We start from the raw sequence: 23796 nt of genomic DNA, 5'->3' as shown, positions 1-23796 counted from the left end.
TCGCCCAGGCTGGAGTGCAGTGGCCGGATCTCAGCTCACTGCAAGCTCCGCCTCCCGGGTTTACGCCATTCTCCTGCCTCAGCCTCCCGAGTAGCTGGGACTACAGGCGCCCGCCACCTCGCCCGGCTAGTTTTTTGTATTTTTTAGTAGAGACGGGGTTTCACGGTGTTAGCCAGGATGGTCTCGATCTCCTGACCTCGTGATCCGCCCATCTCGGCCTCCCAAAGTGCTGGGATTACAGGCTTGAGCCACCGCGCCCGGCCCTAAAGTTCTGCTTTTAAGGACACAATCATAGACACTGGTTATTTTACCTAGGCTTTGATTGGAATGGCATATTTTTAGATATAACCAGACTGCTTTAAAACATTGAGGTTGTTTTTGTTTTTTTAGAGACAGGCTTTTACTCTGTTGCTCAGGCTGGAGTGCAATGGCATGATCATAGCTCACTACAGCCTCAAACTCTGGGGGTCAAGTTGTCCTCTTGACTCAGTGACCTAAGTAGCTGGGGCTATAGGTGCACTCCACCATGCCTGGCTAATTGTTTGTTTTGTTTTGTTTTTTGTTTTTTCTTAGAGACTGGGTCTGGCTTTGTTGCCCAGGTTGGTCTTGAACTTCTGGCTTCAGGAGATCCTCCTGCCTTTGCCTCCTAAAGCACTAAAGCACTGGGATTACAGGTGTGAGCCACTGCACCAGCCAAGATTTACTTTATAGAGCTGATAAAAAAGATTGGGAAGTCAATGGCGATTGACTCGCCATTGCAGAACAATCATGTATTTGGGTCATATTTAGGTCAATATCTCACACCATTAGGAAGGTTCATTCCTAAGAAGTTGAGTCCCATGGAGGGGGGAATATTACAAAGGACCAAAGCTGAATTTTAAACAAGAGAGAAGTAGTCCTGGAACCTGTTTCAGACTACATGACTGTCCCTTTGATCAAAGCAATTCCTTGAGCAATCATTATTGTTCAAAGATTCCCTAACAAGATCCCTGACCTTACAGTAAGTAAAAAAATGTCACTTTCTGACAAGCCCAGGAACCTCAAGATATTTTGGGGACTTAAGGAAGAGAGGATTTCACCCATCGCATACAGGTATTATGGGAACAGTCTGATGATGGATCCTTGGCTTGTCTTCTTAGCCTCAAGGCTTTTAAAAGTCTAATCCAGAATTCCTTATGAATGTTCCAACAAAACGAACTTTTTTTTTTTTTTTTTGAGACGGAGTCTCGCTCTGTCGCCCAGGCTGGAATGCAGTGGCCGGATCTCAGCTCACTGCAAGCTCCGTCTCCCGGGTTTACGCCATTCTCCTGCCTCAGCCTCCCGAGTAGCTGGGACTACAGGCGCCCGCTACGTCGCCCGGCTAGTTTTTTGTATTTTTTTTAGTAGAGACGGGGTTTCACCAGGTTAGCCAGGATGGTCTCGATCTCCTGACCTTGTGATCCACCCGTCTCGGCCTCCCAAAGTGCTGGGATTACAGGCTTGAGCCACCGCGCCCGGCCCAAAACCAACTTTAAAGAGCCTGGGTGGCCACTCACTATTCTTATTGCCCCCAATGCAAATAATCAGGCCAAATATATTACTAAAACTTATTTTGCAAGTAAATTGCGAGCCAGTCATGGTGGCTCACACCTATAATCCCAGCACTTTGGGAGGCCTAGGCAGGTGGATCACTTGAGGTCAGGAGTTTGAAAGGAATGCTGCTTACATTAGAATGCCAGCTAATAAATGTAGAAAAGAGTGGTAGAATTAGAAAATAATCACCATTTTGCAACCTCATAGTGATAATTTATTCAGTCAAAGATCATCAATGGATATTAAAACTAGTGAATACAAGTTTGATGAAGAACAGAATATTTACATAATTGCAAAGTATCTCCTGTGAATCACTAATTATAAAGGAAAAAATAGAAACTTTGGAAAACATGGCATGTACCACCTAAATCAAGTACAAAGTTATCAGTAATGGGACTAATGGATATCATCCTCTGATGAGGATATGACATCACTTAGGTAGTACTCTTGTCAAAAATACATAGCCTAAATGTAATAATGAGGGAAGCATGAGACAAACCCAAATTAGGGACATACTACAAATAACTGACCAATTGTCTTCTAAAATGTTCGTGTTACAAAGAAGTCTGAGGAACTGATTCCAGGCTGAAAGAAACAGAAAGGAAATGATACCTAAATGCAATACATGCTACTAGATTAGGATGCTTAAAATTGCTACAAAAGAACATTTGGATAATTGGTAAATTTTAAATTTAAGTTGAAATATGGACTAATATTTTATTAATGTAAAATTTTCTGATTTTGATAATTGTACTTTGGTTGTATAAGAGAATATCTTTTTTTTCAGAAAATAGAAACTGAAGTATTTTTGGGTAAAGGGCATGAAAGCTAAATGTGACTCTCAGATGGTTCAGAAAAAATTGTATGTATGTTGCAATAACTAGGATTATCCAGAGAAACAGAGTCAACAAGCTATATAGAGAGAGAAATTTATTTTAAGGAATTGGCTCACACGATGGTGGAGACTTGGAGAGTTGAAAGTCTGATGGGGTAGGCCCCATGTTGGAGACTGCACTTTGAGTCTCCATCTTAATGGAAGAGCTGCAGTTTGAGTCTTGAGGCAGTCTTGTGGCAGAATTTCTTCTTACTCAGGGGAGGTCAGTCTTTTTTCTATTAAGACCTTCAGCTGATTGGATGAGTTCCACCTACATTTTGAAGAGTAATCTGCTTTACTAAAAGTCCACCAATCTAAATGTTGATTTCATCTAATAAACACCTTCACAAAAAGATCCAGAATATTTGAGAAAATATCTGGGCATTGTGGCCCAGCCAAACTGACACATAAAATTTACTACCATATATGCATATGTATATACAGTATACTTGTATATATAGAAAGAGATGGACGGGCATGGTGGCTCACACCTATAATCCCAGCACTTTGGGAGGCCAAGGTGGGCGGATCATCGAGGGCATGCGTTTGAGACCAGCCTGACCAATATGATGAAACCCGTCTCTACTAAAAATACAAAAAATTAGCTGGGTATGGCGGCGGGCGCCTGTAGTCCCAGCTACTCGGGAGGCTGAGACAGAAAAATTGCTTGAACTCGGGAGGCGGAGGTTGCAGTGAGCTGCAGTTGTGCCACTACACTCCAGCCTCGGCGACAGAGCAAGACTCCACCTCAAAAAAAAAAAGGAAAAAGATGATGAAGCAGATATACAAAATGCCAGTATTTGGTAAGGGGTATAAAGGACTTCTTGTGCTGTCTTTACAAGTGTAGGTTTGATGGTATTTCAAAGTAAAAAGTTTAAAGGATAAAAGGAATGGTATACAATGGAATAAACTCCAGTTCTTAAAATGATACAAGGGGTTTTACTGATGTAAAAACATGCCCAAGATGAATTAGAGGAAAAAGCAAGGTGCAGAATATTGTAGGTACATTAATCCTTCTTTATCCTTGGTTTCACTTTCCATGGTTTCAGTAACCCGTCAGCCATGGTTTGAAAATATTAAATGGAAAATTTGAGAAATAAATAATTTTAAGTTTTAAATTGTGTATGGTTTTGAGTAGCATAATGAAGTCTTGTGCTATTCACTCCATCCTGCTTGGGACGTGAATCATCTCTTTATTTACTGTATCCATGCTGTATATGCTACCTGCCTGTTAGCCACTTAGTAACTCTCTCCATTATTAGATTGACAGATCACAAGAAGGGGGAGTACAGTACAATAAGGTATTTTGAGAAAGAGAGAGAGACCACATTCACATAACTTTTATTATAGTAAATTGTTATAATTGTTCCATTTTATTATTGTTAAACTCTTACTGTGCCTAATTTGTAAATGAAACTTTATCATAGGTATATGCGTATAGGAAAATATATACTCTATATAAGGTTCTGTACTATTTGCAGTTTCAGGCATCTCTGAGTCTTGCAATATATTCCCTGAAGATAAATGGGGGGGACTGCTGTTGTAGTATGACATCATTTGAGTAGAAAAAATTATGTATGGCGGTATATGTTTATAAATTCCCAAAATACCTCTGCAAGGATAAACCAAAAAACTGGTGACAGTGTATTACTCCCTAAGGCAACCATGATTGCCTTAATGGAGAAAAACTAGGAGGCAGGTGATGCGAGAGAGACTTTTCATTTTACATCCTTTAGTAACTTTCAGAATTTTGTGCTTGTGTATATTACTTATTAAAAAATAAAACCTTCACACAAAGTATCATGATACGCATCTTTTATTTTACCTGTATTTTTTATTTTCTCCTTAGGTTAGAGTCTTTAAAAGTAATTTCTGGATGAAAGGATTTGAGCATATTTAAGGCTTTTTATTCATGTTGCCAAATTGCCTCTAGAAAAGTGAACAAATTAGGCCAGTGTGGTGACTCACACCTGTAATCCCAGCACTTTGGGAGGCCAAGGCAGGTGGATCACCTGAGGTCAGGAGTTTGAGACTACCCTGGCCAACATGGCGAAACCCCCATCTCTACCAAAAATACAAAAATTAGCCAGGCATGGTGGCATGTGCCTATAATCCCAGCTACTCAGGAGGCTGAGGGAAGAGAATCACTTCAACCCAGGAGGTGGAGGTTGCAGTGAGCCAAGATTGCGCCACTGCACTCCAGCCTGGGAGACAGACCGAGACTCCATCTAAAAAAAAAAAAAAAAATTAACAAATTAATATTTCTAACATATTTACACATATTTACTGTAACCTTTTTGGAGTGGTGTTGTGGGGAGGTATTTTTTAATAGCCTGTTGAGATATTATCACATACCATATAATTCATCCATTTAAACTGTAAAGTTCCATGTTTTTTTGTATTTTCACAGAGTTGTGTAACCACCACCACAATACATTTTAGGACATTTTCATCACCCCAAAAAGAAACCCCTGTTAGCATTCACTTCCTATTCCAACCCCCACACCCAGCTATTGGCAGCCATTGATCTAACTTCTGTCTGTATAGAGTTTTCTATACTGGACATTTCATATAAATGGAATCATATAATATGTGGTCTTCTGTGCTGGCTTCTTTCATTTAGGATAATGGTGTCAAGGTTCATCCATGATGTAGCATGTATCAGCAGTTCTTTTTATGGTTGAATAATATTCCATTGCATAGATACACCACATTTTGTTTATCCATTTATCAGTTAATGAGTTATTTCTACCTTTTGGGTATTGATTAGTGTTGCTATGAACATTTGTATACAACTTTTTATGTGGACATATATTTTTTCTTTTGGATATATATGGAGAGGAGTGGAATTGCTGAGTCATATGGTGATTCTATGTTTAACTTTTCTTTGAGACAGCGTCTCACTGTGTCACCCAGACTGTAGTGCAGTGGCATGATCTCGGCTCACTGCAACCTGCGCCTCCCAGGTTTCAACGATTCTTGTGCCTCAGCCTCCTGAGTGGCTGGGATTACAGGCATGAACTACCACTCCCAGCCCTGTGTTTAACCTTTTGAGGAACTGTCAGGCTGTTTTCCAAGGTGCCTGTACCAGTTTACATCCCCACCGGGAATTTACAAGGGTTCCAGTTTCTCCACATTCTTGCCAATTCTTGTTATTATCCATCTTTTTTATTGTAGCCATCCCAGTTTTGATTTGCATTTTCCTGATGGCTAATGATGTTGAGCATCTTTTCATGTACTTGCTTGGATAGTGTATTCTCTTCTCTCTCTCTCTCTTGAGATTTTTTTTTTTTTTTTTTCTGAGACAGTGTCTTACTCTGTCACCAGGCTGGAATGCAATGGCACCATCATGGCTCCCTGCACTCTCAACCTCTCAGGCTCAAGCGATCTGCCCACCTCAGCCCCCCGAATAGTGAAGACCACAGGTGCATGCCACCATGCCAAGCTAATTTTTAAACTTTATATAGAGACAGGGTCTCTCTATGTTGCCCAGGCTGGTCTCGAACTCCTAGACTCAAGCTATTTTCCCACCTCAGCCTCCCAAAGTGCTGGCATTACAGGTGTAAGCTACCATGCCAGCCTTAAAATATTTTTAATTTTTTTATAAGATGAGATCACATTATGTTGCCCAGACTCATCTCGAATTCCTTGGCTCAAGCAATCCTCCTGCCTAAGACTCCTGAGTAGCTGGGACTGTAGGTACATGCTGTCACACCCAACTTAAGTAGTGTATTCTTTTTCTTTTTTTGAGACAGGGTCTTGCTCTGTCATCCAAGCTGGAATTCAGTGATGTGATTACAGCTCACTGCAGCCTTGACCTCCTTGGCTCAAGCAATCTTCCCACCGCAGCCTCTTGAGTAGCTGGGACTATAGGTGCACACTACCAAGTCTAGTTAATTTTTCAATATTTTGGAGAGATGAGGTCCCACTATGTTGCCCAGGCTGGTCTCAAACTCCTGGGCTCAAGCAATCCTCCTACCTCAGTCACCCAAAGTGCTGGGATTATAGGTATGAGCCACCACACCCAGCAGTATCATATTCTTTATAACAGAATCCCAATGAATTGAAAGCTGTGAAGTTTACTTTCCTTCTTATTTTAGTTTTAAAAACTGTAATCATGGTTTAAGTTATAACAGTACTATAAGATTTTTTTGTTTTCAAACATTCTGATGCATTTTGTTCCAGGTTAGGAAAACCATTCTTGGGAGAGCAGTATGTGCAATGGATTATATGATGATGTAGTAGTCAAGGCTCTTGTTTATAAAAAGCAGGTATCAGTCTAGGCAACAAAAGGTGAGACCCCTGTCTCTAAAAAACATTTTAAAATTAGCTGGGTGTGGGGGCACATACCTGTTGTCCCAGCCACTTGGGAGGCTGGAGTGGGAGGATTGATTACTTGAGTCCAGGAAGTCGAGCCTGCAGTGAGCCACGATCACGCCACTGTACTCCAGCCTGAGTGACAGAGCAGGACCCTATCTCAAAAAAATAAAAGATATCACTTATCAACTTTGGCTGACTTATAAGAAGTATTGGATAGGTGATAAAATCTTTAGGATGACTTAAGAAAACTAGGCTTAGAAAAGGCCAGGAACAAAAGGAGGGTGGCCACATAGCCAAAGACCGTATCACAGAATCCATCTAGCAAGGACACAGTTTGCTTAGCTAGCAATGCTGTCCCTGGACATTGCCACTTTATTTGTGCCGGGAGCTTGATCCTGCTGTAAGAATTTACCACTTCTTCACTTCTCTGCACCACCAGCTTCAGATTCAAAATCTCAGGCAGGTGTATCTGACAAAGGATATGATTATATGCCTTCATCCTAGCTTCCAGTAAAGCTGATCTGTCTAGTGGTAGACAGGGTTCAAAAGTGGAAATGTCCTCAAAGCAAAGCGTTTCACATGCAAAATGTGATCATCCAAATATAAAAACAATTTTTTTTTTTTTTAAGACGGAGTTTCGCTCTTGTTGCTCAGGCTAGAGTGCAATGGTGCGATCTCAGCTCACCGCAACTTCGCCTCCCATGTTCAAGCAATTCTCCTGTCTCAGCCTCCCAAGTAGCTGGGACTACAGGCATGCGCCACCATGCCTGGCTAATTTTGTATTTTTAGTAGAGACAGGGTTTCTCCATGTTGGTCAGGCTGGTCTCAAGCTCCTGAACTCAGGTCGTCCACCTGCCTTGGCCTCCCAAAGTGCTGGGATTACAGGTGTGAGCCACTGCGCCGGCCAAAAAACAAAATTTTTAAAGTCCTTTGTAAGGCAGCATAATTTTTTGTAAGCCAAAAAAATGTTTAGTAATCTGACGAATGTTTTGTTGCTATTGATAAGAATCTTTTAATGAGGTTCTTAAGAGTGTCAGATTTTAATCAGCATGTCCAGAGTTTGAATGCTGTATTAGGACGTTTTACATTGCTATGAAGGAATACCTGAGGCTGAGTGACTTATTTAAAAAAAAAGATTTAATTGGCCCAGAGTTCTGCAGGCCGTGTAGGAAGCATGGGGCTGGCATCTGCTCCTGGTGAGGGTCTCAGGAAGTTTACAGTCATGGTGGAAGGTGAAGGGGGAGGAGGCACATTACATGATGAGAGCAGGAGCAATTGAGGGTGGGAAGTGCCACACTTTTGAACAGCCGGATGAGTGACAACTAAACTCATTACCATGAGGACAGCACCAAGCCGTTCATGAGGGATCTGCTCCCATGACCCAAACACCTCCCACTAGGCCCACCTCCAACATTGGAGGTAACTTTTCTTTTTTATTTTATTTTATTTTATTTATTTATTTTGAGACGGAGTCTTGCTCTGTCGCCCAGGCTGGAGTGCAGTGGCACAATCTCGGCTCACTGCAACCTCCGCCTCCTGGGTTCACGCCATTCTCCTGCCTCACCCTCCCAAGTAGCTGGGACTATAGGCGCTCGCCACTACGCCTGGCTAATTTTTTGTATTCTTTAGTAGAGACAGGGGTTTCACTGTGTTAGCCAGGATGGTCTCGATCTCCTGACCTCGTGATCCACCCGCCTCAGCCTCCCAAAGTGCTGGGATTACAGGCGTGAGCCACCGTGCCCGGCCTCTTTTTTATTTTTTTGAAACAGTCTTTCACTCTCTTGCCCAGGCAATAGCATGTTCATGACTCACTGCAGCTTCAACCCCTCAGGCTCAAGTGATCCTCCTGCCTCAGCTTCCTGAGTAGCTGGGCCCACAGGCACACTACCACGCTTTGCTAACTTTTACATTTTTTGTAGGGACGAGGTCTCACTGTGTTGCCCAAGCTGGTCTCAAACTGGTGGACTCAGATGATCCTCCAGTCTCACCCTCCCAAAGTGTTGGGATTACAGGCATGAGCTACCATGCCCAGCCAAGGAAATTACATTGCACCATGAGATTTGGAGGGGACAAAACATCCAAACCATATTAAATAGCGTTGGATAATTTTCTGTTAATGTCTTCTGTCACCTTAAAAAGAAATTATAAGTGTTGGCTGGGCGAAATGGACTTAAGCCTTTGCAATCTACATGAAATAATCAGAACATAGGGCCAGGTGCGGTGGCTCACGCCTGTAATCCCAGCACTTTGGGAGGCTGAGGCAGTTGGATCATCTGAGGTCAGGAGTTCAAGACCATCCTGGCCAACATGGTGAAACCTCATCTACTAAAAATACAAAAATTAGCCAGGCATGGTGGTGCGCGCCTGTAGTCCCAGCTTTCAGGAGGTGGAGGCAGGAAAATTGCTTGAAGCTGGGAGGCAGAGGTTGCAGTGAGCCAAGATCATGCCACTACACTCCAGCCTGGGTGACAGTGAGACTCCATCTCCCAAAAAAAAAAAAAAAAAAAAAAAAAATTACAAGTATTATTCTGTGTATATTGCTAGACCTTTAATTAAGTGAGCTTTGACATTGCAAGTTTTCTATCTAAGACCACACTAACATACAGACATAAAAAAATATACCCAGAATTGGGCTGGGCACGGTGGCTTGCCTGAACACAGGAGGTGGAAGTTGCAGTGAACCAAGATGGTGCCACTGCACTCCAGCCTGGGCAGCAGAGCTATTAAGTTTTTTTCTGAGTATGTGCTACCTTTACTTTTGGTGGTGGAACCACGCATTGGAACTCAAACCCTTGAGTTTTACTCCTAACCTATAACAATCTGGTGCCTATAACAAATCTGGTGCTTCATAATCAAATTCCCATTTGGAAAATGAAATTGTCTTTCCATTTGGGAGACTTCTGGTTTTCCTCAAACTAATTTTATAACCTATAAATCTGTTAACTAACATTAACTTTGTAAATTTTATGCAGAATACTGTCTAGGTAATATAGAGAATAAAGGAAGTAGATAGGCGCTCTTGCTCCCTCCATAGAAGTAACGCTCTATGTGATGACCCCTAATTAATAACCTGTATTCTCCTGGTGATCCTGGGAACCAAAGTGATTTCATAATGAGGATTTTTTTTTTTAATTAAATTTAGGCTTGAGAGATGGTGTTTGTTCTTTGTTCATGTGAGACAGTGTCTTGCTTTGTGACCCAGGCTGGAGTGCATGATCGAGGCTTACTGCAGCCTCGACATCCTGGGCTCAAGCAATTCTCCCACCTCAGCCTCCCGAGTAACTGGAGCTACAGGCACGTGCCACCACACCCAGATAATTTTTAAAATTTTTGTAGAGTTAGGGTCTTACTGTGTTGCCTGGGAGGTCTGGCATTTTAATAAAGAATCTTAGTCATGAATAGAATATTTCCTTTCAATCCATTATATAAATGAATTTTAAAGGTGACTTTTTTCTCCTCCCTTTTTTTTTAGTTTAATACAATTTTTTAGTAAAATGAAGAAGTGGATGGACATGTCAAATCTACCACAAGAATTTCGTGAACGTATAGAAAGGCTAGAGAGAAATTTTGAGGTGTCTACTGTAATATTCAAAAAATATGAGCCAATTTTTTTAGATATATTTCAAAATCCATATGAAGAACCACCAAAGTTACCGCGAAGCCGGAAGCAGAGGTGAGCCCTTAATCCTTACATAATTGACATAAAGATTATGATACAAACTAAGAGAATGTACTTTTTTGAAAGTCTGTTTTTTATGAAAAGTATTCCTGCAAAGAACTTAATTATTTTCTTTTTAAATCCATGTACAATTATCCATGTTTGGAAATTCAGAATAATACTTTTACTTATTTTTTTTTCTTTTTTTTTTTTTTTTTTTTTGAGATGGAGTCTCGCTCTGCTGCCCAGGCTGAAGTGCAGTGTCGTGATCTCGGCTCACTGCAACCTCTGTCTCCCAGGTTCAAGCAATTCTCCTACCTCAGCCTCCTGAGTAGCTGGGATCACAGGTGTGCGCCACCCCGTCTGGCTGATTTTTTGTATTTTTAGTAGAGATGGGGTTTCACCGTGTTGGCCAAGATGGTCTCCAACTCATAACCTCAGGTGACCCACCCACCTCGGCCTCCCAAAGTGCTGGGATTACAGACATGAGCCACCACACCTGGCCCTATGTTCTGATTATTTTATGTAGATTGTAAAAGCTTACTTAAGTCCATTTCATAAATAATAGATAACTTTTCTTCATGAATGGAATTTCATGTGTAATTTGATCTATTTGATATTTATATTTACTATTTCAGTTTACATGATATTTAGCAAGCTAGTCAGACAAAAGTAATTTTTTTCCCTTTTAGGAGGATTCCTTGCAGTGTTAAGGATCTGTTTAATTTCTGTTGGACACTTTTTGTTTATACTAAGGGTAAGATGACACTTTCGGTGGTCTTACATTTCTACTGTGGGAACTTGGTGCTATTTGACATGAGAGGTTTCTGGTTTTTGTGTCTTTTCTTTTTTTTCCCCCCTTATAAAGGTAATTTTCGGATGATTGGGGATGACTTAGTAAACTCTTATCATTTACTTCTATGCTGCTTGGATCTGATTTTTGCCAATGCGATTATGTGCCCAAATAGACAAGACTTGCTAAATCCATCGTTTAAAGGTAAGACCTTTTATTTGTTTTGAAAACTGATTATCAGTTTTGGAAAAGATTTTGAAAGTTGACCATATTTTTTTTTCCCTCTGCTCTTCCTACACTGTCAAACTAGGTTTACCATCTGATTTTCATACTGCTAACTTTAGGGCTTCTGAAGAGCCGTCCTGCATCATTGCTGTACTGTGTGAACTGCATGATGGACTTCTAGTAGAAGCAAAAGGAATAAAGGAGCACTACTTTAAGCCATATATTTCAAAACTCTTTGACAGGAAGGTACTGTACTTATAATTAGATGACTGAGATGTTTACAGGTCAGCAATAATGTCAGAAGAAAAAAAGTTTTAAGCAAGTTCTCAGCATTATAGAACTTAAGGTCAGGATTCCCAGGCTTTAGCCTCTACTGTGATTCAGAATTTCCTTATGATCTTGTGTGATGTGAGAAACAGAGCTGTTGAAAAATGTGACCGACTGTATGTTCTGTTGGGTAAACATACTGTCAGAGGCAACCGTAGTCCCAGCTATCAGGGACTATGTAGGAGGTACTGATAAAGAATTGTAAAGAACAGAACATCAGAGTAGGGCTGACAAAGAATTAGGAAAAACAGAAAGTCAGAATAAGCTGACTAATTTACTGCCACAATTTGAATAACTGCTGACTGTTGACTAAAAGTAGGATGATGTATAACAACCACAAGTTTTAATTCCATGTAAATCGAGCAGAAAATCCATGATAGTTTTGTAGCCACTTGTAAGCTATCTGTGTGCATTCTGGACATTTTCTCCTTAGTAATTAACTTAGCTATTTCTACATTTATGAATTGGCTTGTTCCTCTGGGTCTCAATTTCTTATTTCCCCAACATCAAGCCATTAAATGTAGTTAGGCCTCAAGATTTCTCTTTGCTAAAAGGAGGGGTTTGGATTATGTATCCCACTTTTCAAATATTAAGAGATTTTTCTTTAAGCATAAATTGTTCCCTTACTGGTTTCTTCTTCTTTTATGCAAACTTTTGTATTCAGTCTTGTGTTCCTCAGATATCTATATTATGGCCCATTGTCTGTATGCTAAACATCTCTAGCAAAGAAAACTTTTTTTTTTTTTTTTTTGAGACGGAGTCTCGCTCTGTTGCCCGGGCTGGAGTGCAGTGGCTGGATCTCAGCTCGTTGCAAGCTCCGCCTCCCAGGTTCATGCCATTCTCCTGTCTCAGCCTCCCGAGTAGCTGGGACTACAGGCGCCCGCCACCTTGCCCGGCTAGTTTTTTGTATTTTTTAGTAGAGACGGGGTTTCACCGTGTTAGCCAGGATGGTCTCGATCTCCTGACCTCGTGATCCGCCTCGGCCTCCCAAAGTGCTGGGATTACAGGCTTGAGCCACTGCGCCCGGCAAAGAAAACTTTTTTTAAAGGATCCCAGGGACTGGGTGAGGTGGCTCACGCCTGTAATGCCAACACCTTGGGAGGCCAAGGCAGGTGGACTGCTTGAGCCCAAGAGTTCCAGACGAGCCTGGGCAATGTGGCAAAATCTCGTCTCTACAAACAATACAAAAATTAGTAGGGCGTGGTGGTGCACGCTTGTAGTCCCAGCTACTTGGCAGGCTGAGGCTGCAGTGAGCCATGATTGTACCACTGCACTCCAGCCCTGGTGACAGAACCAAACCCTATCTAAAAAAAAAAAGTTTAAAAAAATGTTATTTGCATGCTAAATAGTTTATCCTAGTCTGAAAGAAATATTTAATTATTCTGTTTTGTGTGTGTGTTATAAGAATATGGAAATTTAGATAAATTTCATGTTTGTGTGTGTATTAATATGCTTAATTATATGGTGTCCCAAAATAATTTTTTCTTCACAGATATTAAAAGGAGAATGCCTCCTGGACCTTTCAAGTTTTACTGATAATAGGTAAATATCTGGTACTAGTGGTGCCTGGCATATCACAAGCTGTCGTATTTGTTGATTTGTTGAAATTTGTTAAGCATAACATTATATCAAAGTAAGACCTCCAAATTCAAGTTCTTTCTGCTTTAGTGGCATTGAATGGGTATTGTCACTAAGACTTGTTGGCTTTAAATACATTTATTTTAAGAAATCAAAGCTGGGCACGGTGGCCCACACCTGTAATCCCAGCACTTTGGAAGGCCAAGGCAGGCAGATTGCTTGAGCTCAGAACGTTGGAGACCAGCCTGGGCAACATGGTGAAACCCTGTCTCTACAAAAAATGCAAAAATCAGCCGGATGTAGTGGCGTGAGCCTGTATTCCCAGCTACTTGGGAGGCTTAGGTGGGAGGATCATTTGAATCTGGGAGGTTGAGGTTGCAATGAGCCGTGATTGCACCACTGCACTTCGGTCTGGGTGACAGAGTGAGACCCTATTTCCAAAAAAAAAAAAAAGGAAAAAAGAAAGAGGCTGGGCATGGTGGCTCACGCCTATAATCCCAACACTTCGGGAGGCCAAGGTGGGCCGATCACTTGAGGTCAGGAGTTTGAGATCAGCCTGGCCAACATGGTGAAACCCCATCTTTACTAAAAATACAAAAATTAACTGAGTGTGGTGGCAGGTACCTGTAATTTCAGCTACTTGGGAGGCTGAGGCAGGAGAATTGCTTGAACCCAGGAGGCACAGGTTGCAGTGAGCCGAGATCACGCCACTGCACTCTAGCCTAGGCAACAGAGCAAGATTCCATCTCAAAAAAAAAATTATTGACACTTATGTATTTATTTTTAGTTTTAGTTTTTTAGAAACAGGATCTCACTGTGTTGCCCAGGCTGGTCTCGAATTCCTGGCCTCAAGCAATCCTCTCACCATAGTCTCCCAAAATGCTAGGATTACAGGCATGACCCACCACAGCCAGCGAATTGACATTTAAAACAGCTACCCGGCCAGGCGCGCATTGGCTCATGCCTATAATCCTAGCACTTTGGGAGGCTAAGGCAGGCAGATCACGAGGTCAGGAGATTGAGATCATCCTGGCCAAAATGGTGAAACCTGGTCTGTACTAAAAATACAAAAATTAGCTGGGCGTGGTGGCACATGCCTGTAGTCCCAGATGCTTGGGAGGCTGAGGTAGGCGGATTGCTTGAACCCAAGAGGTGGAGGTTGCAGTGAGCTGAGATTGCACCACTGCACTCCAGCCTGGGCAACAGAGCAAGACTCGTCTCAAATAAAATAAAATAAAATCAAGGCCAGGCACAGTGGCTCACACCTGTAATCCCATCACTTTGGAAGGCCAAGGCAGGCAGATCGCTTGAGCTCAAAAGGTTGGAGACCAGCCTGGGCAACATGGTGAAACCCTGTCTTTACGAAAAATACACAAATCAGCTGGACGTAGTGGCATGAGCCTGTATTCCCAGCTACTTGGGAGGCTGAGGTAGAAGGATCATTTTAATCTGGGAGGTTGAGGTTGCAGTGAGCTATGATTGCACCACTGCACTTCAGGCTGGGTGATGGAGCAAGACCCTGTTTCCAAAAAAAAAACAAGAAAAAAAGAAAGAGGCCGGGCATGGTGGCTCACACTTGTAATCCCAACACTTTGGGAGGCCGGAGTGGGCCGATCACTTGAGGTCAGGAGTTTGAGATCAGCCTGGCCAACATGGTGAAACCTATCTCTACTAAAAATACAAAAATTATCTGGGTGTGGTGGCACCTGTAATCTCAGCTGCTTGGGAGACTGAGGCAGGAGAATCACTTGAACCCAAGAGGCAGAGGTTGCAGTGAGCTGAGATCACACCAGTGCACTCTAGCCTAGGCGACAGAGCAAGATTCCATCTCAAAAAAAAAAAAAAAAAAAAAAAAATCATTGACACGTATTTATTTTTATTTTTTTAGAGATGGGATCTCACTGTGTTGCCCAGGCTGGCCTCGAATTCCTGGCCTCAAGCAATCCTCTCACCATAGCCTCCCAAAGTGCTAGGATTACAGGCATGACCCACCACACCCAGCCAATTGGCACTTAAAACAGCTACTCAGCCAGGCGCGCGGTAGCTCACACCTGTAATCCTAGCACTTTGGGAGACTGAGGTGGGCAGATCACAAGGTCAGGAGATCGAGACCATCTTGGCCAACGTGGTGAAACCCCATCTCTACTAAAAGTACAAAAACTAGCCAGGCATGGTGGTGCAAGCCTGTAGTCCCAGCTACTCAGGAGGCTAAGGCAGGAGAATTGCTTAGACCTGGGAGGTAGAGGCTGCAGTGAGCAAAGATCACATCACTGCATACCAGCCTGGGTGACAGAGTGAGACTGTGTCTTAAAAACAAACAAACAAAAAACAGCTGTTCTCTTGAGAAACTAATAAATGGACCCAATGACTCTGTATTTCACTTTACATTCTTTCACTAATCACATGTTGGCAGTGCCCATATATATATATTTTTTTCTGAGATGGAATCTCACTCTGTTGCCCAGGCTGGAGTGCAGTGACGCGATCTTGGCTCACTGCAAGCTCCGCCTCCCGGGTTCAGGCCATTCTCTTGCCTCACCCTCCTGAGTAGCTGGGACAACAGGTGCCTGCCACCACACCCGGCTAATTTTTTGTATTTTTAGTAGAGATGGGATTTCACCATGTTAGCCAGGATGGTCTCGATCTCCTGACCTCATGGTCCGCCCACCTCGGCCTCCCAAAGTGCTGGGATTACAGGCGTGAGCCACTGCGCCCGGCCCTTTTGTTTTTTGAGACGGAGTCTTGCTCTGTTGCCAGGCTGGAGGGCGCTGGCGCAATCTTGGCTCACTGCAACCTCCACCTGCCATATTTCAAAGCCACTATTGTTTCCTTAGTGATGAGAAACCATTTTCATAATTAGATTCAACTAGTTTTCAGATTAAGTATATGTAGTCTCTCACTTTTCAAAGTAATTTATTGGTTGTGTGAATGTGAAGAATGTCCATAATCAGGTAGGACCCTCTGATATTGTTAGATGGGCAGAGTTAATAAAAATTAGAAAGTTGTCAGATTTTCTAAGCTGTAAACACTAAATCTATCTTCAAGTCAAAATAAATCCATTGTGTAACTTAGTATTAGTATTACAGCTTGTTATAATTCTCTTTGCAGCAAAGCAGTGAATAAGGAGTATGAAGAGTATGTTCTAACTGTTGGTGATTTTGATGAGAGGATCTTTTTGGGGGCAGATGCAGAAGAGGAAATTGGAACACCTCGAAAGTTCACTGGTGACACCCCATTAGGGAAACTGACCACACAGGCTAATGTGGAGTATAACCTTCAACAACACTTTGAAAAAGTAATATAACCTAGCCTGGCCTCAATCTTGAATGATCTTTTTCTCTGTGTGTCTGATTCTACTAACAGCAGAAGCATCTTTCAAGTTAAATCTTGAGTTTCTTCTACTAATTCATATTTCCCATGAAAGCCTTAAAAGGTAATTTTTAAAACTGGCATTTAGTATTTTTACCTTATTTCTTACTATTTTCATATTTTATATCCATTTTCCCAGCATGCCTGGGTTTATTAGAAGAGTATATGTCTTTTGACATGAAGAAGAAGTTTTCCTTTCTTACCGTTCTTTCTTTGCTTCAACGTAGCCTCTGTTACGTTGCTTTAAATTTTAGCTTGCTTTCCTACCCATGACACAAACTATGTGTTTTTCTGTAACTTCAGCCATAAAACTCTGGACTTGATTGTTAATGGCCAAGGCTTAACCCTGTATTTATGTGTAAAATGGGTTGGAGGAAGAGATCTAATGGAAAATTCACTTGTCTAGAACATAGTAAAACCTAAGTTTTAGTCCAAGCTTTGACATTAACTTAGTCAACTGAAACAAGTTTTCAGATTTCTCTGTTCCTATTTCCTCATATATAAAATTAAAGTATGTATACATTATCTTTCAAATCAGTGGTGTGAAGATTAAATGAAATTATAGGTAGAAAGTGCTTTAAAAAAGTGTTATTCAAGTATAAGGATGTTATTAGCATAGTATTGCTAAAAATTTCATGGATATTGTAAATATGAGTAGAGAAGATGGTAAATACACTGAATTAAACACATAATAAGGAAGATGGTAACTTTTAAAACTCACAGATTTTCTTTTCTGACAGAAAAGGTCATTTGCACCTTCTACCCCTCTGACAGGACAGAGATATTTACGAGAAAAAGAAGCCGTTATTACTCCTGTTGCATCAGCCACCCAAAGTGTCAGCCGGTTACAGAGTATTGTGGCTGGTCTGAAAAATGCCCCAAGTGACCAACTTACAAATATTTTGAGTATGTATAATACTGTTATTTTTTCAAATGTCTTTTTAAAATTAGATTTCTTATTCCATTCTGTTTTTAGTATATTCAGAATTCTCAAGATAGTGGATGTTCATCTGGCAAGTTTTACTATACCATTTCAATCACAAAATATATTGACCTAAAACCATATTGAAGTACCTATTAAAAATTATGTATAACAGTCGGGCACAGTGGCACACACCTGTAGTCCCAGCTACTTGGGAAGCTAGTTTGGTCAACATAGTGAGACTAATTCCAGCTTGGCCAAGATAGGGAGACCTTATCTCTCCCTTTTTTTTTTTTTTGAGACGAAGTCTCGCTCTGTCACCCAGGCTGGAGTGCAGTGGCCGGATCTCAGCTCACTGCAAGCTCCGCCTCTCGGGTTTATGCCATTCTCCTGCCTTAGCCTCCCGAGTAGCTGGGACTACAGGCGCCCGCCACCTCGCCCGGCTAGTTTTTTATATTTTATATTTTTAGTAGAGACGGGGTTTCACTGTGTTAGCCAGGATGGTCTCGATCTCCTGACCTCGTGATCCGCCCGTCTCGGCCTCCCAAAGTGCTGGGATTACAGGCTTGAGCCACCACGCCCCGGCCAGTTTTTAGATTTTATCTTCACACAATTCAATAACCCAGGTTTGGTATTTTTATCTTACATATAAGAAGTGTTAGCTTCCTGACTGTGACATAGTTCAAGAGATGTTTTGGCTGAACTGGGGACAATCTCAGGACTACAGATGAAAAAAGTACGGACTCAGCAAAGCAAGCCATCATATTTTAGTATACTGTCTAATATAGGAAAGGNATACTTCAGGCTTTTTTGTATTTTTAGTAGAGATGGGGTTTCTCCACATTGGTCAGGCTGGTCTCGAACTCCTGACCTCAGGTGATCTGCCCTCTTCGGCCTCCCAAAGTGCTGAGATTATAGGCATAAGCCACCGTGCCCAGCCCATAGAATAGAATTTTATACAGTTTTTTTTTTTTTTTGAGACGGAGTCTCGCTCTGTCGCCCAGGCTGGAGTGCAGTGGCCGGATCTCAGCTCACTGCAAGCTCCACCTCCTGGGTTTACACCATTCTCCTGCCTCAGCCTCGCGAGTAGCTGGGACTACAGGCGCCCGCCACCTCGCCCGGCTAGTTTTTTGTATTTTTTTTAGTAGAGACAGGGTTTCACCAGGTTAGCCAGGATGGTCTCGATCTCCTGACCTCGTGATCTGCCCGTCTCGGCCTCCCAAAGTGCTGGGATTACAGGCTTGAGCCACTGCACCCGGCCTTTTTTTCTTTTTTGAGGAAGCATGATTCCTGGTAAAGATGGTAGAATGAAGCCAGATCAGAGAACCTTCTTTCCTAATACCTAATAAAATAAGAGAATAGTAAAAACCAGCAAAATATTTATCAGTGGCAACCAAATGAAGAGAGAGAGATGATTTCATGACATAAATTTCCAAAGTAGAGATCAAAAAGAAAATTGATGATTCTGGTATCCCTATCCCTAAGCAGTGTTGGAGAAAGAGGGTATAGTGATAGATCTTGAGAATTCTCATCAATACTTCAGATTTGGAGAGAAACAAATGGGGGAGCAGGCAGACAGATAAAAAGTCATACAAATCTCCCCAAGTGAAAAGTTTATATGTACCACCACCAGGATCCCAGCAGAAATATAAACAACTGCCAAGGGCTGCCATTTTCCAGCATTCCATGATGATATGGGGGAGAGATCCTCATATAACTAGACGTCCCTGTCTAGGAATAGTGAACCCTGGAATGGGATTATTTAACTAAATCTCAGAAGACAAAGCAAAACCCTAGTTCTCCAAGAAAGGCTGAACATAGCTGAGCTCTCCCACATTCCTGAAACCTTCAGGATACAAGAAAGTGTACAAAACAATCTCCAGCCTCAGAAATAGCTCAGAAGAAAAGCATACTGCCGGTAAGGTAGGAAGACTGTCATGGATCTACCTCCCATATCACTTGAGTAAATAAATCTGGATTGAACTACTGTTCAAACATGAATAGGTTGAAAAGCAGTGACAAAGCAACTATACAAATATGTCAATAAGGGAAAAGAAGGAAGTACAGAATGCAAAAGAGAAAAAGTCTAGACACAAATGGAAACACTGGATGTTGTGGCTCATGCCTGTAATTGCAGCACTTTGGGAGGCTGAGGCAAGAGGAGCAGTTGAGCCCAGGAGTTTAAGACCAGCCTGAGCAACATGATGGGACCCTGTCTCTACAGAAAAAATTTAAAAATTAGTCATGGTGATATGTATTCCAGCTACTTGGGAGGCTGAGATGGGAGAGTCACTTGAGCTCAGCCATGATCACACCATTGTACTCTAACCTGGGCAACAGAGCGAGACCCTATCTCAAAAAAAAAAGGAAAGACATCTGTGTTTGTGGACTGGAAGACTTAATATTGTTAAGATAGCTATATTAGAGGCCAGGTGCAATGGCACATATCTGTAATCCCAGGACTTTGAGAGGCCAGGGTGGGTGTTTTGCTTGAGCTCAGGAGTTTGAGACTAGCCCGGGCAACAAAGCAAGACCTCATCTATACAAAAAACAAAATAAATAAAACCTAGCCATTGTGGCCTGTGTTTGTTTGTTTGTTTGTTTGTTTGTTTGTTTTGAGACGTAGTCTTGCTCTGTCACCAGGCTGGAATGCAATGACGTGATCTTGGCTCACTGCAAACTCTGCCTCCCAGGTTCAAGCAATTCTCCTGCCTCAGCCTCCAAGTAGCTGGGACTACAGGTGCCTGCCACTATGCCCAGCTAATTTTTGTATTTTTAGTAGAGATGGAGTTTCACCATCTTGACCAGGATGTTCTCGATCTCCTGACCTCATGATCCGCCTGCCTCGGCCTCCCAAAGTGCTGGGATTATAGGCATAAGCCACCACGCCCAACTTTTTTTTTTTGTTTGTTTGTTTGTTTTGAGAGAGTTTTGCTCTTATTGCCCAGGCTGGAGTGCAATGGCTCAATTTCAGCTCACTGCAACCTCCACCTCCCGGGTTCAATTGATTCTTCTGTCTCAGCCTCCCAAATAGCTGGATGACAGGCATGCACCACTACGCCTGGCTAATATTTTGTATTTAGTAGAGATGGGGTTTTACCATGTTGGTCAGGCTGGTCTTGAACTGCTGACCTCAAATAATCCACCACCTTGGCCTCCAAAAGTGCTGGGATTACAACAGGCGTTAGTCACCAGGCCTGGCCAATTTTTGTATTTTTAGTAGAGACAGGGTTTCACCATGTTGGCCAGGCTGGTCTCCAACTCCTGGCCTCAAGTGACCGGCCCACCTTGGCCTCCTGAAGTGCTAGGAATATAGTTGTGAGCCACCACGCCCAGCCTCAAACCTGAAAGCTTTAACATAGCAAAGAAAACAATCAACAGAGTAAAAAAACAACCTATAGAATGGGAAAAGTAATTGTAAACCGTATATTAGATAAGGGGTTCATACTCAGAATATGTAAAGAACTCATAAAACTCAAGAACAACAAATAATTTAAAAATTGTGTAAAGGATTGAGTAGATATTTCTCCAAAGAATATATGCAACTGGCCAAAAGCATATGAAAAAAATATCTGATATCACTTATCAGGGAGTTGCAAATCAAAATCACAATGAGATAATACCTCACATATCAGCATAGCCACTTCCCACTCATCACCCCAAAAAACCCAAAATAGCAGGTGTTGGTAAGGATGTGGAGAAATAGGAACCCTTACACACTGTTGGTAGAATTGTAAAGTGGTGCAGCCACTATGGAAAACAGTATGGAGGTTCCTCAAAAAATTAAAAATAGAAGTACCATATGACTCAGCAATACCACTTCTGGGTATACATCCAAAAGAATTAAAAACAGCATATCAAAGGGATATTTGCACATCATGTTCACTGCAGCATTATTCCCAATAACCAAGATGTGGAAACACCTTAAGTGTCCATTGATAGAGAAAGAAAATGCTGTATGTGTATTTGTGTGTGTGTGTGTGTGTATATATAAATACAGATATAGATATGAGATGGAATATTATTCAGCCTTATAAAAGAAGGAAATCCTGCCATTTGCTACAACATGGATGAACCTTTAGTACATTATGTTAAGTGAAGTTAGTCAATCACAAAAAGACAAAATACTACATGATTCCACTCATATAAGGTACATGGTATAGTCAAACTTAGAGCAGCAAAGTTATATTACGTGTGTATACAATCTGTATTTTTATTATGTAATTTACATGTTAAAATATTTTATCATATAAAGCTTTGTTTACATATGTAGATTTCCAACTGAGAATACAACTTTGGCTGCTAAAAACCAATTCTTGAAGGAAGGCATGTTGGCTGGGCATGGTGGCTCACACCTGTTATCCCAGCATTTTGGGAGGCTGAGGTGGGTGAATCACAAGGTCAGGAAATCTAGACCAGCCTGGGCAACATGGTGAAACCCATCTCTACTAAAACTACAAAAATTAGCCAGGTGTGGTGGCACGTGCCTGTAATCACAGCTACTTGGGAGGTTGAGACGGGAGAATCGCTTGAACCCAGGAGGCAGAGGTTACAGTGAGCTGAGATCGCGCCACTGCACTCCAGCCTGGGCAACAGAGTGAGACCCCGTCTCAAAAAAACAAAAAAAAAGAAGGCATGTTAATACTCTGGTGTAGAGTTGTTTGTTTGTTTGTTTGTTTGTTTTTATAATTAGGTTCCTCTTGTATTTTGTAGATCTTGTGTGCGTAATCCTATGGAAAACATTATGAAAATACTAAAAGGAATGGGAGAGACTTTCTGCCAACACTATACTCAATCAACAGATGAACAGCCAGGATCTCACATAGGTAAGAAAAGAAAACTAAAGTTGGCATAGCATTGAAAATAAGTAATCCCCCCAAAATTAGAAATTCAAGTTTTTTCCTCTCCCGTTATTCTTATTTCTTTCTTTTTTTTTGAGACCGAGTTGCCCAGGCTGGAGTGCAGTGACACGATCTCAACTCACTGCAACCTCCTTCTCCCAGGTTCAAGCGATTCTCCTGCCTCAGCCTCCCAAGTAGCTGCTATTACAGGCACCCACCACCACACTGGCTAATTTTGTATTTTTAGTAGAAACGGAGTTTCACCGTGTTGGTCAGGCTGGTCTCTGACTCCAGACCCCAGGTGATCTGCTCTCCTAGGCCTCCCAAAGTGCTAGGATTACAGGTGTGAGCCACCACTCCCGGGCTGCCCTGCTATTCTTAATGTATCAGATTTAAGTTTATGTATAATACTTGCTTTTCAGTCTTTAACAACTAAAATTCATTAACACATGTTTTCTCTGTATTTCCCCAATAGACTTTGCTGTAAACAGACTAAAGCTGGCAGAAATTTTGTATTATAAAACACTAGAGACCGTAATGGTTCAGGAAACACGAAGACTTCATGGAATGGACATGTCAGTAAGTAAATCCACTCTCTGCGCTACTGGCAAGGTCCAAAAGTTGTAGCCTGGAAGCAGTGTTTTGAGAGGCTCTGTAAGGCATTGTGGGGGTCACCAATCTAGGACACACTTGGCCAGGATGACATTTAGTTGACTTTAGCACATGCAAGACTAATCACATCTAGGCAGAAATGTGAAATAACACAAAGTTCATCTTTGGTACACATCAGTGTGTTTTAAGTTTTTTTTTTTTTTTTTTTTTTTGGTTCTTTATTGCCAGCTAGTGATCTCTCCATCTGTTAAAGCAACTGTTAGTTAAGACATTTGTCCATACCTTCCAGGGATTTTGGATTATAAAATGGTGGGGGGAGGGGGGGCGGTTTGTTTTGTTTCTTTAACTGTTTGACCAAGTCAGACCACTCTCTCCAGTAAGCTGTATAAAAGAATTTTTCTACAAATTCAAACCTATCATATGATCTTTGTTTCCTCTTCCTTCATTATTTCCCTCTGCAGTCACTCTTGAAGTCTTCTAACCTTCTATCCCAATAGGAACAGGTTGATGTCTTAAGGATGCTGCGTAACTATTGTAATAGAATTTCTCTTTGTGTTTATCTGGAAATTTTTTTCATATATTATCTGTGTTGGTTTCTCTTTTTCCTGGATTCTGTGTCTTTCTCTTTCATAGTTTACACTAATAATCTTGATGGTGCATACACTCCCATGGTTTTCTGCGAAATAAGTAAATTATATATATATA

General features: G+C 41.6%; 1 protein-coding gene across 4 annotated transcripts in view; it reads left to right on the top strand.

The window, feature by feature from the left end:
- Positions 1 to 23796, top strand: part of RBL1 (RB transcriptional corepressor like 1) — a 95918-nt gene that overhangs the window by 14698 nt on the left and 57424 nt on the right. Inside the window, exons 3-11 of one of the 4 annotated variants that reach the window (XM_017859133.1) lie at positions 10239 to 10439; positions 11117 to 11181; positions 11293 to 11421; positions 11528 to 11688; positions 13262 to 13311; positions 16456 to 16642; positions 17457 to 17622; positions 22352 to 22464; positions 22955 to 23058. In XM_017859133.1, the coding sequence (XP_017714622.1) occupies positions 22371 to 22464; positions 22955 to 23058 (198 nt within the window). In that variant the 5' untranslated portion in view covers positions 10239 to 10439; positions 11117 to 11181; positions 11293 to 11421; ... (3 more) ...; positions 17457 to 17622; positions 22352 to 22370. Of the gene's footprint in view, positions 1 to 10238; positions 10440 to 11116; positions 11182 to 11292; positions 11422 to 11527; positions 11689 to 13261; positions 13312 to 16455; positions 16781 to 17456; positions 17627 to 22351; positions 22465 to 22954; positions 23059 to 23796 lie in introns of those variants that run through there. The other 3 variants (XM_017859134.1, XM_017859131.1, XM_017859132.1) reach the window with 3 other exon arrangements.

This window comes from Rhinopithecus bieti, unplaced genomic scaffold (genome assembly GCF_001698545.2).
Source record: "Rhinopithecus bieti isolate Rb0 unplaced genomic scaffold, ASM169854v2 scaffold_38981, whole genome shotgun sequence".
In the NCBI taxonomy this organism is placed as follows: Eukaryota; Metazoa; Chordata; class Mammalia; order Primates; family Cercopithecidae; genus Rhinopithecus; species Rhinopithecus bieti.
Note: the sequence above shows the minus strand (reverse complement) of the source record. Positions and strands in the feature narration are given on the sequence as shown.